The sequence below is a fragment of the Coturnix japonica genome, chromosome 1 (assembly GCF_001577835.2).
Source record: "Coturnix japonica isolate 7356 chromosome 1, Coturnix japonica 2.1, whole genome shotgun sequence".
Taxonomy (NCBI): Eukaryota; Metazoa; Chordata; class Aves; order Galliformes; family Phasianidae; genus Coturnix; species Coturnix japonica.
In genome coordinates, this window is record NC_029516.1 from 45767873 (window position 1) to 45788435 (window position 20563).

The 20563-nt window shown below is 41.5% G+C and overlaps 1 protein-coding gene across 11 annotated transcripts in view; it reads right to left on the reverse strand.

Annotated features, from left to right (window-relative positions):
- The window catches only part of TNRC6B (trinucleotide repeat containing adaptor 6B), a 121076-nt gene that overhangs the window by 62933 nt on the left and 37580 nt on the right, over positions 1-20563 (reverse strand). Inside the window, exon 1 of one of the 11 annotated variants that reach the window (XM_032444648.1) lies at positions 9085-9343. The exons of the other annotated variants lie outside the window; for them this stretch is intronic. Within the exon in view, the coding sequence (XP_032300539.1) occupies positions 9085-9089 (5 nt within the window). The 5' untranslated portion in view covers positions 9090-9343. Of the gene's footprint in view, positions 1-9084; positions 9344-20563 lie in introns of those variants that run through there. 11 annotated transcript variants of the gene reach the window in all.

The following is a 20563-nucleotide window of genomic DNA, read 5'->3' on the forward strand; positions in this document are numbered from 1 at the left end:
GTATTACCAGTTGTAAGAGGTGAATAAAGCAAGAACTGTCAAAGCAACGTCCATCCCAAAAGCAGCCCAGGACTGCGCAACAGACCTGAAACAGTCGTTCAGTTTGAACATCGTCTGAAGCCACAGCCAAAAGGAACCGGGACTTGTAAACACCAGAAGAGCTGAAACTGAAAGGGAAACTACTGCAGAGAGCATTTCTTATCTGCTTCAGTTTGCAGGGTGCGTATAAGAGGACAGTGAGTTAGGAGGAAAAAAAAACCAAACACCAAGAAACAGACCATTGGTACTGATCACTTACTGTAACTTTTGTCACTACCAATGAAAAGTCTTAAATGCAGCCACCAAATGCACCAGCATCCACTAACAGTTCTTTCTGAATAGACAGTCACAATGCCATGCTGAGCAAAGAAGCATCAAAATGCTACATCCATCAAACAGTGTCAAATACTCTGCAAGTTTACAGTACCTGAACCTTTTTATTGTTGTTGTTAAGAGCTATTTAAGATTTGTCACATAGTCCACAGACAAAAGCAAACAGGTAGGACATCAGGGTAATGCAGTGAGTTGTTTATGGTTCTTTTTGTTTGCTTTGGCTTTGTTTGTTTCCCCCACCAGGTGCCACGCTAATAATTCATGAAAACATCCCTACTGTGAACTTGCCTGGGGCCACAGATTGCAAGAAACCTTATGTATGTAAACAGTGCACCTGAGAAAATACAACCCAAGCTCTCTTTTGCTATAACAGCTTGGAACTAACAAAACTGTGTGGAAAAGTCCCTTTTACCACCAAAACAGATTTGCTAATCCATGCCTGGATTTTCAACGGTACAGAAAAACAGCTTGTAATCACTCTATAGAATGAAGTTCTAAATCAAGGCCTCCTACCTAAAGGAAGCACCTCAATTAACCAAAACTGTCCTTCAATAAAAGCTATCAAAGTTTCTCCTCCAGGAATGAACCAACAGTCTGTGCATCCACAGAAAATCTACAGAGGTTTCCCTCTCTTTTTCTGTAGGTTTCACATGATGAAAGCCTTTCATAATTCACTGAAGGATAACAATATGCAAAACCTCATTAAAAACTTGGTGAGCATTAAATATAGAAAGTGAATAAATACTTCAGAAGGATTGTGTCTGAACTAGACTTTAACTTGTACTTTGAAACATCAAAGGAAATTGTCTGCTTTTCAGGGATTTATTTATGCATATTTTTAACATTAGGATTTCTCAAGGTAGTATGCAGAGCAGCTTTAAGCCCTGAATACCTCTACTTGCAGCAGAAGCCCTTAGTCTGACCTCGAGACCCCGCACGATGATTTATTACCATGTACGATCCAGCTTCATTAACCATATTCTTCAGTAGATGTGGAAATCCACAATCATTAAATGCAAGCTTAAAACACAGAACCTTCAGCACTGGAGATCTTGAGAAAGGTGAAATACACTATTCCACCTTTTAATCCACATTATCGAGTTATTTAAATCAGCTCTGTTCCCATAAAGCATCAGGAAAAGGAAAGCATCCTTCTATTCACAATTCAGTACAGCTGTGCACGACTGGCTGGGGCCCCAGGCCACAAGCCAGGAACTTCTGAGTTCAAGTCTGGCTCTGCCACTGACTGCCTTGCTGTGTGGCCTTCAGAGAGCCTCCACATTTCTCTGCTGCTCCTCTTCCATCCATACTCTACCTTACAGGACGGCGTTTGCTTTGTTTTTGCAGACTTTTCCACAAACAAGATACAAACTGAGAGCAATTTTTCCACTGCGGCTGTAATTGGTACAGCCTGCTAAGAAGTCTCCATGAGCCAGCTGATACTTAGTAGTTTTTAAATACATTAACTGCTAACATGCACTACATACATACGATATACTCACAAATATCAAAATAAGTAGTAAAATGGAAAATAGATTATTACAAAGTAGACGTTTCGTTTTTTGTTAAAAACACACACATGTACACACACACAAAAAAAACAAACCCACAAAACAAAGTGAAATGAAATCTGCCCTAAAAGCAATTTTAACTTCCAGTACTCAACAACCTACGACCTTGTTCTTATTAACCTACTGAGCCGGTGATGAAATCTGTTTTTAACAGCTTATATTAAGCGTACACATGGCATGCAATGCTTCAGCTCAAGCAATTACAACAACTAATATTTTAAGAATCTTAGTTTAACAACAGAGAATGGCCTAGGAATGTGCAGTACAAAAACGATTCAACCTTAATTGTAATACCTAGCATTAACTAAACTATCATTTTAAATATTAGCTTTCTTAAGAAAAAAAGATCAAGAGAAATTACATAAACTGAAAGCTTATAATATCTTGCATGTCTGCTGTAGAAGTTTCGCTTCTCATTATCTGATGAGGCAGAATGCCATGGAGACTGACAGCAGTGAACCTCAGCTTTTCCTGGACTCCAATGAAGCAGTCACGCAAACGCAGCTGGTCACCTTTAAAACAGTCTGCAGTGCTTTTAGATCCACACCCTGGGAGAAGAGCTGACCTCAGAACCTTATCGAGGCAGGCTGCCTTTCCAAAGGCTGGACCGTTCAGCCAAACCATGCAGGCATGTTTAGACTAACAACAAAGCAACTCAGTTTTATGGTATGTTAGCTAACAATACAAGTCATTGCCTTCAGCTTAAATCCTAGGATTTAGCATAGCCTCCACCTACTATCTCCTTTTGCTTCTTGTTTTACCTAAAATCTGCTAAGAACGCACTTACTGTAGTTTTTTTCCGGTATCGGGACACTGAATTTATTTGGGCAGTGATAAATTTAAGGCTATTTCCCAACTAGTAACACAACAGCAGCATAAATGAACTCAGAATACTGCTTTATTTTGAGACAAAAACAGTCAGAGACTTCATCAAAAACAACAGTTCCAGAATAGCTCCCATGCAAAGAGGAGGAGGTAAAATGCAAATTCAGACAGCATGTGTTCAAGGAGGACTAAAATGGTTCAGAGCCATGAAACATTACCCACGTACAGCATTTACAATTCTCCTGTTCCAGGTCATTTACTAACAGTTTAGCACCTTATCACAGCAGCTTTCGAAATATATTTGCTGATTAGACCCTGGAAAGTTGAAGAAATACCATCTTGAAGAAGCAGGCACGAACAATTACTAGCAAGATTAAATCTTCACCCGAATAAGATTTTGTTTTCTGCTTCCTCCAGCACGCTACCATCCACCTGCTTCCATTAGATGGAGCGAACACAAATACAACAGCAGGGCTTGTACAATGGTTAACAAGCACCGTTGCCAGGGTAATCTAGATCAGCCCTGAATAGGATTACAAGACACAGGTAGAAACCAAACCAAGCAAAAATAACCCTAATGCCTTGTCCACATCCTCCCTCTGCATCATTTGGTCTGGTTAAGACGAATCACGACATAACCTGAACATAACCCAAAAAAGAATGTAAATGTGACTTTGTAACAGAAGTATATTTAAATCACAATTGCCATTAGTTACTACGCTGGACTTATGCAGCTCCAGCTGGTGTATTCTTGTATGGAAGCGTTAAAGCTTTTGGGGTTTTGATTCAGGCTAACCAACTACGCTTAAAAACAGTTTGACCTTGGTCAGCGTTTAGATTCCAACCACTGCTCATCAACTTGTCATCATACCCACAAAGAAAAAGAGAACTGGACAGATGATGACATATATGTAACCTAAACAGAAGATCCTCTATCTACTTTCACTGTGTTTAACTACTTTTACTTATTGTTGTAAATATTTACAGCCAAATCTCTTTTGAATAAAGCAACCGGCTACTAATGACAGCCAAGGAAATGTTTATACCATCTCAAAATTCATATAAGAATCAAGGAGCCTAATGACCATTCTGCTTCATGGGATGACAGATCCCTGAAGCACACATAGAAGAGGCAGCAAAGGATGACAGTTACATTCTGATTCCTTTTGCTCCTTTTCCTCCCACATCTGTGTGCAGAAAGTCACTTTTACTGACCTCAACCTCACTTCAGCAAGAGGCAGAAAAGCCTGGAAATAATCCAGGGAGGGTAACCAGATCAGAATTTCCACACAATAAAACACGAACATTCATCTGTATGTTGCGATTACATGAATTATTATCTCTGTGAATTGTTCAGAGCAGAAAACTGAGCATAAGCCCACTGTTTATCTAGCTGGCAAAGTGACACATGAAGATGCATCAGTCTCACTTTCTTTGATTGAGTTCTTACTAGTAGTTCTTCCTCTTGCCAAAGAAAGATGTTTTGTAGACAAATACACGTAGAGTATAAATTCAGAACTCACGTAACATGCTACACATTGGGCCCTAGTACAATTATGTAACTGAAATTATGTATTTTTAATAGTATGTTGTATAAGTGCAAATAAAAATGTTTCAGTGAGAACGCTAACACAGCTACACTTGAATGCTGCAGTGTCTTCTACTACAAATAATACAGTTCAAACCAGTAAAAAAAATGGGAGGAAACCCAGAAGAGAGACTGTAAGGGAGGTTTAGGTGATGTAGGACACTACATCCTGGAGAACTGGATGGCTCAGGCATCATCAAGCTCTCAAATACAGATTGAATTATGATGACAACACATCTGTGCGTATCTGCCAAAGAGTATGTGTAAAATGGAACAAGTGAATTGAAGCCTAATTAATGGTTAAGTGGCATTAAGAGAATACATATCTAACCATTCCTGCTTTTATATAGGTCAGCTAGCCTAAAAAGTTCAGTACCTAAAAAGGCTATGGCGTGAATATACTTTAACAACTCAATTCCAGCAGCCTTGTTGCAGCTGGTTTCACATACACTTGTGCATACAGAGGCTGTGGCAAACCACCACTGTGGAATCACAGATGGGCAGCAGCTTATGACTGTTCTGCACTAATAAATGCTGTGTTTAGAGGGGAAAAATGAATCAAGGTTTATCCATAACATAATATCCCAATATTAGATCAGCTGCTTCTTCCATGACTTCTCTGAAATGATTACAAGTCCATAACTATAGAGCAGCAGAGCATTTCAGCCCTCAACTATAACCCAGCACACACTACACAAAGAGAAAGGAAAACATCCCTTAAATTGACAATACCCATCAAGCTTTAGGAACTCGCTTCAGAAGTGTGTGGATGGCACCATCTATAAAAAGCCCACAGTTTGCATATGCAGTGCTCCAAAAATATAATGCTTTGTCTCTACAAAAAATGAACTGCTTTGTCGCCTTGTCTTAGAAACAGATTCACAAACGTGAAAGAATTTAGGCAGTGAGACATGCTGGATGCACAGCTCCAGAGCTGGTACTCACCGCAGACAGAGGAAGGCACCATTTCTCATGTGCCCTTCAAAGCACTCATGGCACCACCACTACAACAACACGGAAACACTTTCAGCATACAGCATTTTTTATCTCCGTGATACTTCCACATTTGCCCTTGATGTTGAACTGGCCAAATCTTTCCTTGACACCTCACTTTAGACGGTCTGACACAGATCTGAACAGGCTGCCCAGAGAGGTCATGGATGCCCTGTCCCTGGAGGTGTTTGAGGCCTATTTGACCAGGGCCCTGGGCAGCCTGGTCTATGATTAAATGAGGAGGTTGGTGGCCCTGCCTGTAAGCAGGGGGCTGAAGATTCATTCCTTCCTACCCGAGCCATTCTGTGATTCTTAGATTTGTAAGTGTGGCACATGCAATTATATCAACTAAATTCCAGAGTTGTGTTATTAACAGAACTTGCTCTTTCCTCAAGTAAATACTGAAGTTACCTTGCTCTGAGAATCAGTATCTTCTTAGTCACCTCGACTGAAGCTCAGATCTGTGTATCCAATTAATTCTGCAGCAACAACTACAGCCAAATATTTAAAGTTTAGCCACTGAATCTAACCAGCTTCCTCAGCAAAGTTCTCCAAAGTGGAAACCCAACTTACTGCCACCCTGCTGTCACATTGCACACTCCACCAGACTTTCTGAAAGGTTACAGGACTGGAACTCAGATATCTACACCTGATCCCCTTGGTAAAAAACTGAAACACAGCTTTTCAGGGCTGAACTTCCCATGTCTTATTCCCCTGTCTCACATTTTGAACTGTTTATATAGGAACCCAGGCCTTCTGCTGAAGCAGCCCTTCAGAATGAGGCAGGTTTATTAATCAATTCAAGCAAACAAATGCAACCATAAAGATCCTCATGCCTTTTGGTTACAATGAAATCACTAGTTAAAGCAAAGACAATACCACGGCAACACCTTCCATTCACGTCAGCAAAAGCAAAGTGGTTCTATGATACCCAAAATTAAGGAGTTCCGCTTCAAGGTGCAAGCCACAACAGAATTTTCTAATAGAATGGGAAAGGGGCAAATATTCTTCCAACTGTCTGTGAACTCACATGGCGAATTTTTCTTTGCTTGTAGAGGTGGATGCTTCTACTCTACACAGCCATCTATTAATAAATCAAAGACAGAAGTCTCAACAGGTTTTTATCTGAGACCAGCAGCACAGACTGCACGACCTTCTTTAGTTTCTCTTTTATTTTCTTTTCCCTCTTTCCCAGTGGGAAGTAAAAAGGATGAAAAAAATAAGAAAGAAGGATGCTGAAAAAAGTAAGCACACGTTTTTCAGACGCTTGTTTTTCTCGATTTTTTCTTTCAATTCCAGCTGCAGGCTCCTGTATATTGACGCTCAGTGGAAATAAGGCCTTTCTCGTCAATTATCTCTGAAATGTCGAGCACAAAACTCCAGGGGCTCTGCTGACTACAGAATTCGCTGCAGTTTTTAGTCTGCTGAAACAGTCTGTCTTGGAAAAAAGAGCGTTTCCTGCAGACACCAATAACAATTGTCAGAGAAATGCAAACAGAACAATAAAATCAGCTTCCAAAGCTACTGCCATTGCTGTAAACTGGATGAAGCAAAAAGGTTCATGCACCCCAACACGGCACTGCTGTAATGCTCCAATTTTCATCTAGGAAACGTAACTCGTGTCAGGTCCTTCAAAATGGACCAAACCCCTGTTTTGTTCCTTTTGTACCGCAAGGGCAAACTGAATGTACAGCACTGACAACTGTCCAGACCTTCCTTTTGAAAACCCCGCCATTCTGTGGGTGAAAGAGCATCTCAGAAACCTACTCAAAGGACAGAGACTACACACTGGAATTGTTTCTACTATTTTCAGTGATTACTTTTACAATACTACATTAAGCATCTGAGATAGCTTCTATAGTTATGAACAGCTGCAGGTATTAGAGAATATCCCACAACTCATTTCCATACCATCAAGACACATCAGCATTTGCATGATCTGACAGCGTACAATGGAGAGTAATGCAGGAAGGCCGAAAAAGGTGAGGACTTTCCCCAAGCAGAGCTCCTAATCCGCAGCACTGCTGCTCCAGGACAAAGCTGGCGTGCCCCATGGTTCAACCATTCTAAGTTATGGCCACTACCACTGGAACTATGTAACTGATGGTTTGGTCAACTGAGCTGGGAATCCGATCTGTAACATTGTGTTTGGGAACTGTACTCCTGAAGTTCACCAATCAACAGGTACAGTCAGTCGGTTCTGGCTACATGAGGGCTCCACTAAATCCAGGGCGGCTCTGAATAACAAAAGCAAGTTTAGCCACCAGGCCAAAGACAAAGAGTGTCTACAGTGTTCTCCCGCTCAGCTACATGCTACCAACGTGAGAGTAGATTCCACTAGGTTCATTAATCCTAAACAGGAAAAAAGTACGTTACATCATATCAGAACTAGGTAATACATTACCTCTGAAGTTTCTAAGACCAAATTCGAGTGCTCTTTTTAATAGGCCCACCTTAACTGATAACACCTTTTAATCTCCAAGAGAAAAATCGATATACTGTAGGATTATTTAAAATACCTTCCAGCCAAGGGTAGGGGGAGGGGAATCTGAACTATACTACGAGACTGCAATGAAGACATACGTGTTTCCTCCGTTTGGATTCAGCTGTGCAAATATAAGGCCACAAAGAAAGGTTAAACGATCCATCTTGTGGATCTATAAAGTTGGCCTGCCAATTGCACCCGATGCACACAAAAAAATCTGTAAGTAGATTCTTTTATTTTCATCATTGTCTGCTGCTTCGACATCCAAGGTAAAAAGCACCAAAGGACCTACCAGGAGGAGATGAAGAACGTGCACCACCACCGAGAGATTTTTTCATTTAACCTCACAGAAGGAGCATTACATCACACTCCTACAATGCAGGGGGAGGTGCCTGTGCACAGCCAGCTTCAGCTATTTCCCTTTAATTTTCTGCTCGCTTCTGGAGGGAGATGCAAAATTAACTTGCCTTTCAATCGTTAGTACAAGAGCGGGCGGGGGAAAGGCGAGAAAACGCCGCTTTTCCCCTATATTTACCAACAGAACGTGGAACGCTTACGCTCCGACGAGCGGCAGACACCAGCAGCGCCCTGCAGCTGCCAGCGCGCCTGCCCCACTCCGAGCCCGCGGAGAGGGCCCTGGGGCCGCCGGGGCAGCGCCGCGCTTCGCCCGCCGCGGGGGAGGGGAGGGAGAGAAGGGAAGGAAAGGGAAGGGAGAGCAGCGCGGAGCTGCGCCGAGCCCCGCCAGGACAGCGCACGGCGCGGCGCCTCTCCCCGTGCCCCCTCCCGAGCAGGGCCGACGCGCGGCGAGCGTTTCCCCCATCCGTCCCCGCCGGAGCCGGCGGCAGGAAGAATGCAAAGCCAGCTCCGTGTATGCAAATTTTTGCAGCAGATTGAAGAGCTCGGGGTGCTGCGGGGAAGAAACGGCTGTTTCGGGAGCCTCCATTTAAATAGAACGAGATTTTCTGTACGATCTGGTAGCCGCGCGGCTCGGGGGAACGAGGAGGAACCGCAGCCATCCCGCCCAGGTGCTTTACGTGACGAATCGCCCCCAAAGCCGCACTCGCACAGAGCCATCTTTCCCAAGCGCTCCGCAGGCGCCGCCGGAGCCCCGCACACAGACATCCGCGGAGCAGCGCAGGGCACGGCCGGGTCGGGCTCTTTAACACCGACGAATGGGTAATTAAAATAAGAATAAAAAAAATTAACAGTAAAAAACCATCGCAGTAATAAAACATAAGGGCGCCACTAACCTCATAAAGTGCAGCAGTGCTTAAATCCAGCGAGTTGAGGCATACAAGGTAGAAATGGAAATGAGGAAAAAAAAAAAAAAAGAATCCTGAAACTATTTCGCGTTTGTTTTGTTGTTGTTTTTTTTTTTGTTTTTTTTTTCTCAATTTCAAATGTTCAGCAGCCAGCAGAGACTCCGTCGGCCATTTTGGCGTGAGCTCCCTCCTCCCTCGCTCGCTCGCTCTCCCGCTCCCTCCCTCGCTCTCCCTCTCTCTAAAGGAAGCAGCTTTTTGTGACCTTCAAATACAGCCCGGTCACGTGACGCCGCCGACCTGTCAATCACGCGACTGGGCCCGACCCCGCGCCGCCTTAAAGGGGCCGCGCAACGCGTGTCTGAAAGAGCCCCGCGATGGGAGACGCGCCCGGGGAGACGGCTGACGGCGACTAGATGCGCCAAGTAAGCCACTGTTTTGCACAAATGAGCTGATCGAGAGGCTCTTCCATGGTGTAACAACTGTTCATGGGCATCACACGGCTTGTCTTTCTCGTGGCCGTCACCACCACTGAAACTCACCACCCTTTGCTGCACTGTGCTCACATCCACTGCTTGGATGTGATGAATAGTGGTGGGTGCATTTTTTCCACTCAGTGGAATGCAATGACACACCTCTACTTCATCTGTACTTCCACGTCAGACACCATGGTGTCAGACTGCCCCTCTGCCACATGGCAATAAAACATAATGGGACACTGGTGGGAAGGTTCAATCCTTACTGCTGTACCACCAACATCCACCTCTGACATCACAGGCCATCAAAATAAAACAGGAGGCATTACTTTCGGAGCAGCCATTCTCCTTCACGGCTATGAAGTTTGTTGTGTTGTTGTTCCACAGACAAAGCTTTTCAAACTGGAAAACTTTTTGAGGGCAAGAAGCAAACAATCGGGGAACAAAACCATTTTGCAGTGTGGATAAAAGTTCCCAAGTAATCTACCATTCTGTCAAAAACACACGGACTATGGGTCCTAACCATTAAGCTTTCTGATGCTGACAACTCTATGAATAGCTAGTGTTAGTAAGTTATATCCTCGTTATATACTAACTTACCTGACACTTCACTTCTAAGCACCTTCCATCTGAGGATCGTAAAGCATCTTAAAAACTTGAACGAAGCTTCATAGTGCTCCTATGAGGACAGCATCTACTATGAGCAGACACGCGCGTTAAATGCTCATAGCCAGGGATTCTCTGTGCTCTTACAGCTGAGGCAGGAGAGTGCTTTTCTATATTCACATCAAACTGCATCTTGGTTTTAGACACAGACAAACCTTCTAGGTGATCTTTGTATACCAAACCAGTAAATTAGGCCTCAACTTTATGTATACAGGGATATTCTGCTGTCCAGCAGGTAAGCTGGGATATCGACCATACTCTCTAGCAGTCACCTCAAGGAGAGCAGGTCCTGGCTGATCTGCAGATCTTCAAGCTGTTTTAAAAGGATTCAGGATCATTTGGCTCTTATGCAAAACACCCTGTCTGCAGGGCTGCCATTTTGTTTTTGCTCAAAGTCCTACAGTTTGATCTGACCTTGCTTATTTTGAAGGCTGCACCCTTACCATCCTACATCACTCATCCCATCGGACCATCCGTATTGCCCATTCTACCTGTGGTAACAAAACTTATTTATTCCCTCACTAAGTTCTTCATAGCTGATGTAATGGAAGTGAAGATGTCAAATCAGCTGAGGACATAATTTTTGATGCTTCTGCTGAGGAATTAACAAATTTCTCATAGCACAAATGCCTTCTCACCAACTTTCCCCTTTTCTGTTAGTGAACCATTTGTTTCCTAGAGTATCAGAGGCAATTTCCAAAGTGAACTGAGGCCTGCAGGCCCTCCATCCTACTGCAGCTCATCAGCTCAGTTTCCTCCCCAGCCCAACCCCATAATGTGGTTGTTGTGACAGAAGCAGGAAAAGTGGTCACCAGAGGATCAACTGACCTGGATCACTGTGCTTGCAAGCACCAACTGCAGCTTGTTCACCTCTTCAAGATAAGGGGATTTAGAAAGGTCACGTTGTCTTTTCCCAAGATATAGTTAAAAGCATTGCAGGTCTGAGGGTGGGAATATAAATGCACGTAGTTGCAATATCTACTAATAAAAAAAGTAAGCAGAAAACCACTTAATTTAAGGAACAAAATTACAAGTCTTAACTATTCCTTGTGTGCTCTAACGTATGCCACGCTATTTATTTCAAGAGAACAAGTGAAAACCTAAGGTTAAAAATCAGGATTCCTAAGCATCTTGCTTCCTAAATTCGGTAGATGCCTGTGTCAAGTTCCTGGATATCAAATAGTTCAGATCACTTCTTAATTCTTTTCTGCAAACAGAGGTACCAAATACCTGCCAGTTTTCAAAGCAAAGACAATAGCTGAGTCTGGCTGTATCAACTATCAACTTTTTTATCCGCCTTCTTTTTGAAGTCTTCAAAGCAATTGTACACAAGCCATTGTTCAAGAGATGGCCTCCCCTCTGTAGGAGTTCAGACTTTGAAGTGTCCAAGCATTCTTCAAGGACAAAATACTCATTCCTAAGGATAACTATATATTCTTCTCCTCCCCCAGCTTCAGGGAGCAGTCAGACATTTGACGCTGCAGAACTGTGAAAACAGTGTTGGCAGGTGTTTTGTTTTTTTTAAACTAGCAGCCACAGGATAATGCAGCTTCTTTTCACGCAGAAAAATGCTGTGATTAAAAGTGAGCAACGTAGGAAAAGCGCAGTTTCTGAAAAGGTTAGAACCGCTTGTTGCTTCCCATACTCAAAGGCACTTATCAGTGCATTTGAGGAACACAGTATCCAACTTTAGTATGCAGAGTTTATATTGCAGTGGTGGTTTGGAACCACAGTAGAAGTCAGATCTCTTTTCTTGGCAGGGACAAAAGAAGAGCAAAAGACCCGAACACACACAGCACATTACATTTAAGAACTACGCATTACTTCAAGGCCAAGACAAAGCTTTGAAATTTTGAGAACACCCACTTTTCCACCTAATTTTTCCTTAATCTGCCACAACACTTTCCCTTACTGTTCAGCCCATGAATAATCCATCGCTATGCCTCCACTTGTTCTATCTCCTCAGATTCCCTTTCCAAAGTGGAGAAGCATAAAGCCTTCTATCTTCCTTTTAACAAAGTTGTTCCACCAACAATGGAAGTAAAAACTCATTTCCTACCAGTCTCTGTCACACACGGCTGAATCTCCACCACGCTAATCCCAGCTTCCTGCACATCCACTTCTCCTTTGATGCCAAGGCTCCACCAGCATACAAGTCCTATGCAGACTCTTCCCATAATTGTTTTGCACCTCCTGCAGCACCTCCGACCAGGCAAAAGGCAGCATCTGCTGCAGTTAATCTCAAAGCACATCTTATGATGATGATGAGCTACCAACAGACATAGCCAGAAAATATCATCTTTTGCTTTGTTCCGAAGCCCTCCTTTCAGTAGGAAATAAACTTCCATCTCTTTTCTAGGCAATCACTGATATTTAATGCATTGGTAATAGTAAATATATTGTCATTTCTTTCTCCTCCTGCTCCCTCGAGCAAAACCAGACAAGAGACTCCAAACTTACTTGGAAAGCTACATACACAGAAAGCAAATTGCATATCATGTGAGACTTCATGATAGGAAACAAACAACAAGCTCTCCAAGTCTTCCCAAAATCTTCAGTCAAGTCTCTTCCAAAAGCCAACCGAGGTTTTTTTGGAAGTTGCAGGAATCATTTACACACATATCCTTGCGAATTATGAGAGTACTCTGCATTAACACAAAGAGCAAGGAAACCTGCACAGATAATATATGAACAGATGTTCAGGGAAACAGCATAGACTACCACTCTGCTCATATACACTGCAAGCTGCTGCTTTCTAACTGTTGTTTACAACACGAGAATTCCCGTGCCAGTTAGAGGATTGATTCAACTGTCCTTCCATCCACAATAGCTGTTACTCTGCACCTCAAAAGCAGCAATAAACTCACTGGTTAAATGCTTCCCTCCCCTCTGTTTAAGGCCAGAAGCCTTAAATGTAACAGCAGCAGGCATTAAGGTTAGAATATTTAAAGAACAATCTAACTTTCATGTCTATAAACACATCACCGCAAAGGATCGCCTCCTTGTATGGATCCTTTAGACGTATCTCTACTAAAATTCAGTACATCCTTATTCACTTCAGTCTCATCTATCTGTGCAGAGCAGATTTCTCACAAATGTTTAAGGGATGTCTCACAAAAGATTCCTGTAATGAAAGCATTAGTCTTTCTCTAGACCTTCTGCTTCTTGTTTTCCTCCTGTACCTGAAAGGAAGTTGTGCTGCAGTTTGATTTCTGTAGATACTTTTTTATTTATGGTGAGACAGATCAGTACTTCTCCACAAATTGTTCTGACTTGTTTTGAGTTTTTGTGTGGGGAGTTCAGTCACTGGCCCGGAAACCTCTGAGGAAAGGAATTTCTGGCATCTTGGTTTAAACTGGCACCAACCCATTTTCCTTTGTTCGCATTAAAGGAACCACAATACGATAAGAAGAGAATATATATATTTTTAAAATACTGATGGTAATTCAAAACAAATGCATACTCAGAGGATTACTACTGGAAAAGCTTTCCTTAATCTGATTCATTTTTCTAGCAAAAAGAATTATTTGTTTCGGTAAAAATCCATGAACTGATCTTTCCAAGTAAGCTGAATATCTTTCCTGAGTAATCTGCCTTCATGTACAGGGCTGTGGTTTGAAATGTCAGAAGTAACAGCTAGCTGCCTCTGAAGGAAATTCTACAAGCTCTACTGCTGTTAAATACTCAGATGTATGCACCAACCTAACACAAACCGGTATGAGCCCTAAACATGACTGAGTTGATTAAATGCAAAGAGGTCAGCAAATCTATCAAGGCAGGAGAAAGAGAAATCATACCAGCTCACCAGATCATAGCACAACAGAGGTATGATGCAGCTGAAGAGTTCCAAAACACCTCTATAAACAAATTTTCAGTTCACACCATCTTGACCATAGGGAGTAGTACTTTTACTTGTACAGTGAGTCCTACCTTCTACATCTAATTTACTTCTATGAGGAGCTCTATATTGTACAGCAGTGGATGGTCACTTCCTGAAGGGTCTAGATAAGTTCAGCAACTTGCAACCAAGTTCATGTAATTGTTTACATCTTTTTATCCTACTTATCATTTAGCTTTCTTTTTTTCCCCTTCTCTCCATACTCTTGAAATGAATATTCAGTCATTCATCTGGATGTGCATACAAAGAATACAGAAGATCCAATGATCCAGTCTGAAGGTACTCTTTAAAACTATAATTCACAAGCATTTACAAAGCCAATGGCTTGCTCTAAGAGGCCAGATGTGAACCCTTTCTGAAATTGAGTGGCACAACCAGCTTGCTGTAGCTACCACATCTTTTTTCTCAACTACACAATTACAGTAGTAATACATAGCTATTATGCTAGTGATACAGAGAATATAGAGAAGGAGCTCAGAATTATTCTTGACTCCTAAAGAAAAGCAAGGAACATTATTTAAGTCTGTTGCTATTATTTGACTATTCAGATTTTGTAGTAGGATTTTGAGGAATGAATACAAAATCATTCCAACTTTTATTTTATGAACAAGCAACTTGCCTGATCACTTTTTTTTTTTTTTTTTTAAGCTAAAACCAGTGCTTGGTTACAAACTAAGCCACTTTTTTCAGCAGTAAATACCTCCACAAGCAGAAAGACTTTCGCCTTTTTAAGTTCATGTAGTCCAGTTGAACAACAAACTATAAATAAATAGACAATAAATGCATCGACAAGGAACTGAAAAGCAGAATTCCTTCCACCACCCCCCCCCTTTCCTTCTGTTTACAATTTGGAAGACAGTATCTCCTCTTTCAGAAAGCACTGAAATAAATATATGTTTATATATACTAGTCAGAAGTAATACATTCAATTTACTAATGGAAAATACCAGTTTTGTTTAATGAACTTCTATGCATGCATCCCAGGGATTTCCTTGTCTAAACACTGGCAGGATACTACTAAATGTTTTATTCTTATTAGTCTTTGTGACAGTTATACTAAGAGGAACCAGTAGTAGGGAGAATGAGCAAGAAATCAAACTGTCCTCCAGTTTCTTTAAGCCACGCTTTCTGCCCATCTCTAGCAAGCTACTTTATAGTAAGTGGTCATCTATGTAAAGGTAGGAGAGAAATCATGAACGGAGTATTTAGCAATTATTTTTCGATCTATGTCTTTCCAAGTAACATTTAATACAGACATCAATCAATTTTCAGTTTGTGCATCACAAGCAGTTGTTTGAGAAGAGCAGTATAACAACAAGAAAAAAAAAAGTCAAACCTATTGATACATGTTTTAGCTAAAGACTGAAACAAAGAAGAATCACAGGTCAACCTGTAAGCAACTTATCTCATTCTTGTTAAGATGCCACTCATCAGTTCCTATCTCAGAGAAACATACAGCTGAAAAGAGAGCAATTTCCAGCCATCCATATAAATGATGCATCAGAAGGCAGTTACCTGGGGCAGCTTCTGAGAAGTGTCTGCTTAGGAGAGGGAGGGGCAACAGCCACTGCAACCAAACCAGAAAGACGGCCTGAACAGTGAACTTGACGTTAATGGAGTGTCCCGTAGGTAGTCCTTAAAAAGGATGAGGGAGCAGGGGGTGGAGGTGATGTTTGAATAAAAAGGCTCCGGGATTTTAGGAATTTGGTCAGTATACAAATGCTCTCTGCTTCAAAGTACCATCAGGTGCTCAAGATGGTGGTAAATCAGAATACAACTCCCCTCCTTTTTGCTAGGAATTACAAATAGAACTAGATGATGAGAGAAATCAATAGTGGTGTTGGTGTCAGTGTGATATCAACTGGGAAATCTGCAATACGACATTTATAGATCAGCAAATTGGAACAGAAATGCACGTTCTTCTTGTTTTGGAAATACTACACGTGCAGTCTTTTCTGACCAAGGGACTTTTTTCTAAGTTCAGAAGTAGGTTTTGTGTGCTTACTATGCAGGACAAGTGCAGATCTTGGAAAAAAACAAGCTGGGATGTTCTTACCAGAAGACATCTGGAAGTTACCAGAAGACATCTGGAAGAAAGTGCTATGAAATCCCAGGGGAAAGCAGCATCATACTGTTCACATGTACAATGCGTACTGTCCACAAATGTTTTCCTCTCAGTGTCAGTAGCAGTGCAGGACAAACACATGTGAATATTAAGTGGAAACTTTACCTTCAGATTTAATATTTTTCTGTGTCATCTCAATTGTTTCTTTTTCCTCAGTCATCTACTTTCCAATTTTCCACATGCTCAGAAAATGGTTGCAGAATGACACTACGCTAATGGAGGAGGTTATAGATGTGGTCCATGGAAAGCTGGTATCTCTTCATGACAAAGTAAGACATGCTGTGCTAAATGTTTGCTATCTCCTAATACAAGCTTTGAAAGAAAAATGAGTGAGCAGGTGAAACAAGGTAGCTTAAAAACATGTAATGACAACTGAAAACATTTTCACACATTTTTAAGACTAGCCTGCAGAACTAAATACTTAATTTAAATGATTTTTGCATAGAATATTCAGGTAAGAATTTTCTTGGGGATAAATACCTCTAATGTTAGGTACAAAAAGATGAAAAAAATAACCAAAACATTGAACTAATAAAATATGGAACAGAACTCATGAATCCCTTGGCAGTTAAAATACTTCAGTATAAACTCTGCATATTTTTTCTCGTCACATTGCTTAGAAGTACTGTATCTTAAGCAGTGCAAGCCAGATTTTTCAACATTATTGACTTACAAGACTTGAAACTAAAACGTAGCTGCTCTATAGCTCCAGAACTCACTGCTGTCCCATCCATTGCTGCCCACTCAATTGCACAACAAAGGGCAATGTTTTTCCGTGCCTCAGGCTCTCCCCTTACACACACAGGTAGAGATGCAAACTTGTCCTGCCTCTCCATCGAAGGGAGTAAAAAAGGTCTTCTACAATGGGAAGCTGATGAAAGTATTCCTGAATCTCAGCTGGAACAGCTATTCAGTTTTCACCTTGAGCTTTTGTTTCATGGTCTCCCACCCTCTCATATCCTTTCAAATTTCTAATGAAGTAAAATAAACCATAAAAAAGTCAAAGGCAGAAGTCTCCTAATCGGATGCCAATACAATAGCTAGTCTGAATAATTACTAGAACTGAAGCATGTTGAGAGAACTGCAACACCCTGTGACAAAACCATCTAGTTTGGCCTCTACATATGTAGCACACATCTCAGCAGTGGCATGTTCGGATGTCAAAGGATGCTTTAGGAAAGGGGAAAGGGGAGAGAGGGGCACAGGTTTAGGCTACGTTTATCTAATGAGCTTATTCTACATGCAAAGAATCAGCTATGAGCTTTACTTTTAAACGTAACTGTTGATATTTCCAAGGAAGAGCACTGTTTGCCACAAACTTCAAGAGAAGTTGAGGTGACATAGAAATGACATACACAAAATGGAGTTGATAATCTCAGGATTTGGAGGTTATAGGGCTGCTCCAAAAGTAATGCCTCCTATTTTATTATACTGGCCTGTGACATCAGAGATGGATGTTGGTGATATGGCCTTTTCACCAATATTTCATTACATTTTGCTGCCATGTGACAGAGGGCAGCAGAGGGACAGCCTGACCGAATGGTGTCTGATATGGAAGTGCAGAAAAAGCAAAAGCTTGTCACTGAATTCTTCCATGTGGAAAAAATTACACCCACCAACATTCATTGCCGCTTGCTGAATGTTGATGGAGACCAAACAGTGGACGTAAGCACAGTAAGGCAGTGGGTGATGTGTTTCAGCAGTGGTGACAGCCATGTGAAAGACATACCATGTTCTAGATGTCCATGAACAGCTGCTACACCATGAAATGAAGAGCCTCTCAGTCAGCTCATCAGCTCAAGTCAGTGGATTATTACCAGAGAACAGTGCACGGAGCTGAATATTGGCTTCAGTGCACTGAGAATTTTGGTGGCAACGTTCAAATATTGCAATATTTGTGCCAGACAGGTCTCACAAAGGCTGATGCAGGAACAGAAAAGACATCTGTATGTAGGTATCCCAGGACCTGTTGAACCAATACATGGCTGAAGGTGACAGCTTTCCAGAGCACATCATTATCATGACAAGACATGGTATCACCACTATGAGCAGGAGTCAAAACAGCCCATGAATTCCCAATGGATGAATAAGTTCAAGATGTGGACCTCAGAGGGCAAAGTGACGTGCGCTTTCTTTTAGGATATAAAAATAGTGGTGCTTCAGGATTTCCTGGAACACAGAAAAACTATCAACTCTGACCACTACATCACAACAGTAAGCAGAATGCCCAAACTTGCATAGTCAGGCCAGAGAAGAAGACAACACCAGGCCCTGTACCAGTTTGAAGACTGTGGAGCACTCTGCCAATCTTGGCTGGACTATCCTACCATACCTCCCCGTACAGTCTGGATTTGGTGTCTTCTGACTTCCACCCATTCAGGCCAAGGAAGGGTAGGCTGCATGGGAAACAGCATTTATGCTGTCATGGCAGCTGTGAAACAGTGGGTCATCTCTGCAGGTGCAGATTTTTATGAGCACAACAAAGGCTTGTGTTCATTGCTAGCAAAAACACACAGCTAACAGTGGTATGTTGAAAAATAGTGTTTTGTAGCTGAGAATTTGCTCTGAGAAATAGTATTATTTGGTCTTTGTACTTCAATACAGAAAATAGTGAGATTATACCATTTCTTCTTTTTTCCTTAATACTAGAAGTTACTCTTGCTGTGTCATGTGTTTATCCCTGGATCAAACTGCATTAAAATAGCCAGAATTTCAGAAATAAAGTGCTTGAACTCACCCATAGATGTCGGCTCCTTGCAGCCTACTGTACAGCTGCAATTTTGCAAAGGAAATTTCAAACTAAACCGCAGCTAGTTGAAAAGTACTGCTTACATTCAACATTGCTCAGAAGTATCTTTTTATTTCTGGTTTTTTCATTGCCAATTCAAATCTTATTTGAATCCATTGGAATGCAGTTAAATATTAAAAAATATCTGGATTTGCCTAAGGTTAACACTTGCTGACTCCTCAAGCACTCTGATGCAAGTTAATTCCCTCACAGGTCAGTCGCTGAAACCACACCTTCTGAATACAGTGTCAGTGGAACTACCCAGATGAAAGGCAATTCAATTAACATGGTCAGCTTTTCAGGAAAGCAAATTAGAAGCACTCAAAAAGTAAAAATTCCATCTGCACAGCTGTAGAGAGCTGTAGACACTATGAAGTCTGAAGAACAGCTGGAAAAGACTAGTCTTCATCTAGTGTATCTAGGACTGTAGCAAACATCTGACCCTCATTCAAACTTATGATCTATTTCTTCTCATTAATAAGCTCTGATTTTAATTCAACCAAGCAGGAATTCACCACTGAATATACAGACATGGAGAACTACAGAAACATACAGGATGGAAGGGATCTCTGGAGATGATTAATCCCACCCTTTACTCAAAGTAGGGCCAACTACAGCAGGTTGTATACAGTTGAATCCAGCTGGGTTTTCAGTATCTTGCAGCACAATTTCTCTGGGCAGCCTATTCCATTGCTTGACTATTCCCATGGTTTTTGGGACTCTTTTTCCTTTCTTTCTTGAGTGCAACTTTCTGTATTTCAGGTTGTTTCCACTGCTTCTTGCCTCACCGGGCAGCACAGAGAAACATCTGCAATCCCATCAGGTATCTACCTGTACACACAGAAAAGTTTGCCCGACTCCAAACCTTCCAATCTCTAAATTAAACAGTAGCAGCTATCAGCTTTTCCTCATTTTCAGATGCCCCTCAGCCCCTCTATGGCCCATCATAGACCTACTCCAGGATGCTCAACTAATACGTAATGGAAGTAATTTTTGAATGCTTTTTTCCCCCCTCTTCTCCTTTTGAGATTGGTTCAAGAAGCTTTGAAGACAACACAACACAACCGTTCTGGAGTAAATTAAAGATATAAATTACTGGAGCTTTTTATGTCAGTCCTCTATTTATTCTGTATGCCAGATCAACGTCACTTACAAGTGTTAAGCTCCATCTCAATAGGCAGTTTTGGTTAGGTAGATGAAAATTTGAGATTGTGGGTAGAAAAAGATTCAAGCAATCAATTTAAATTTAAGAGCAATACCCACAACATAATATTCCCAGCATCATGTTGAAATTACATAAAATTATTTTCATCTCTTAGCTGTATTACTTAAACTGCTCTTTAAGACTTCTATCGACTTCTTATTTGGTACACAAAAACATACATTTATTAGTTAGAGAATAAAAAAAAACACTCCTGCCTATCACTGATGTCATTCTCTTTCCAGTAACTACAGTTTTCTGGAGAACAGAGCTGTTGTAAGGCACTTGGAAGAGCTCTAATTAGAAATCAGGTCAA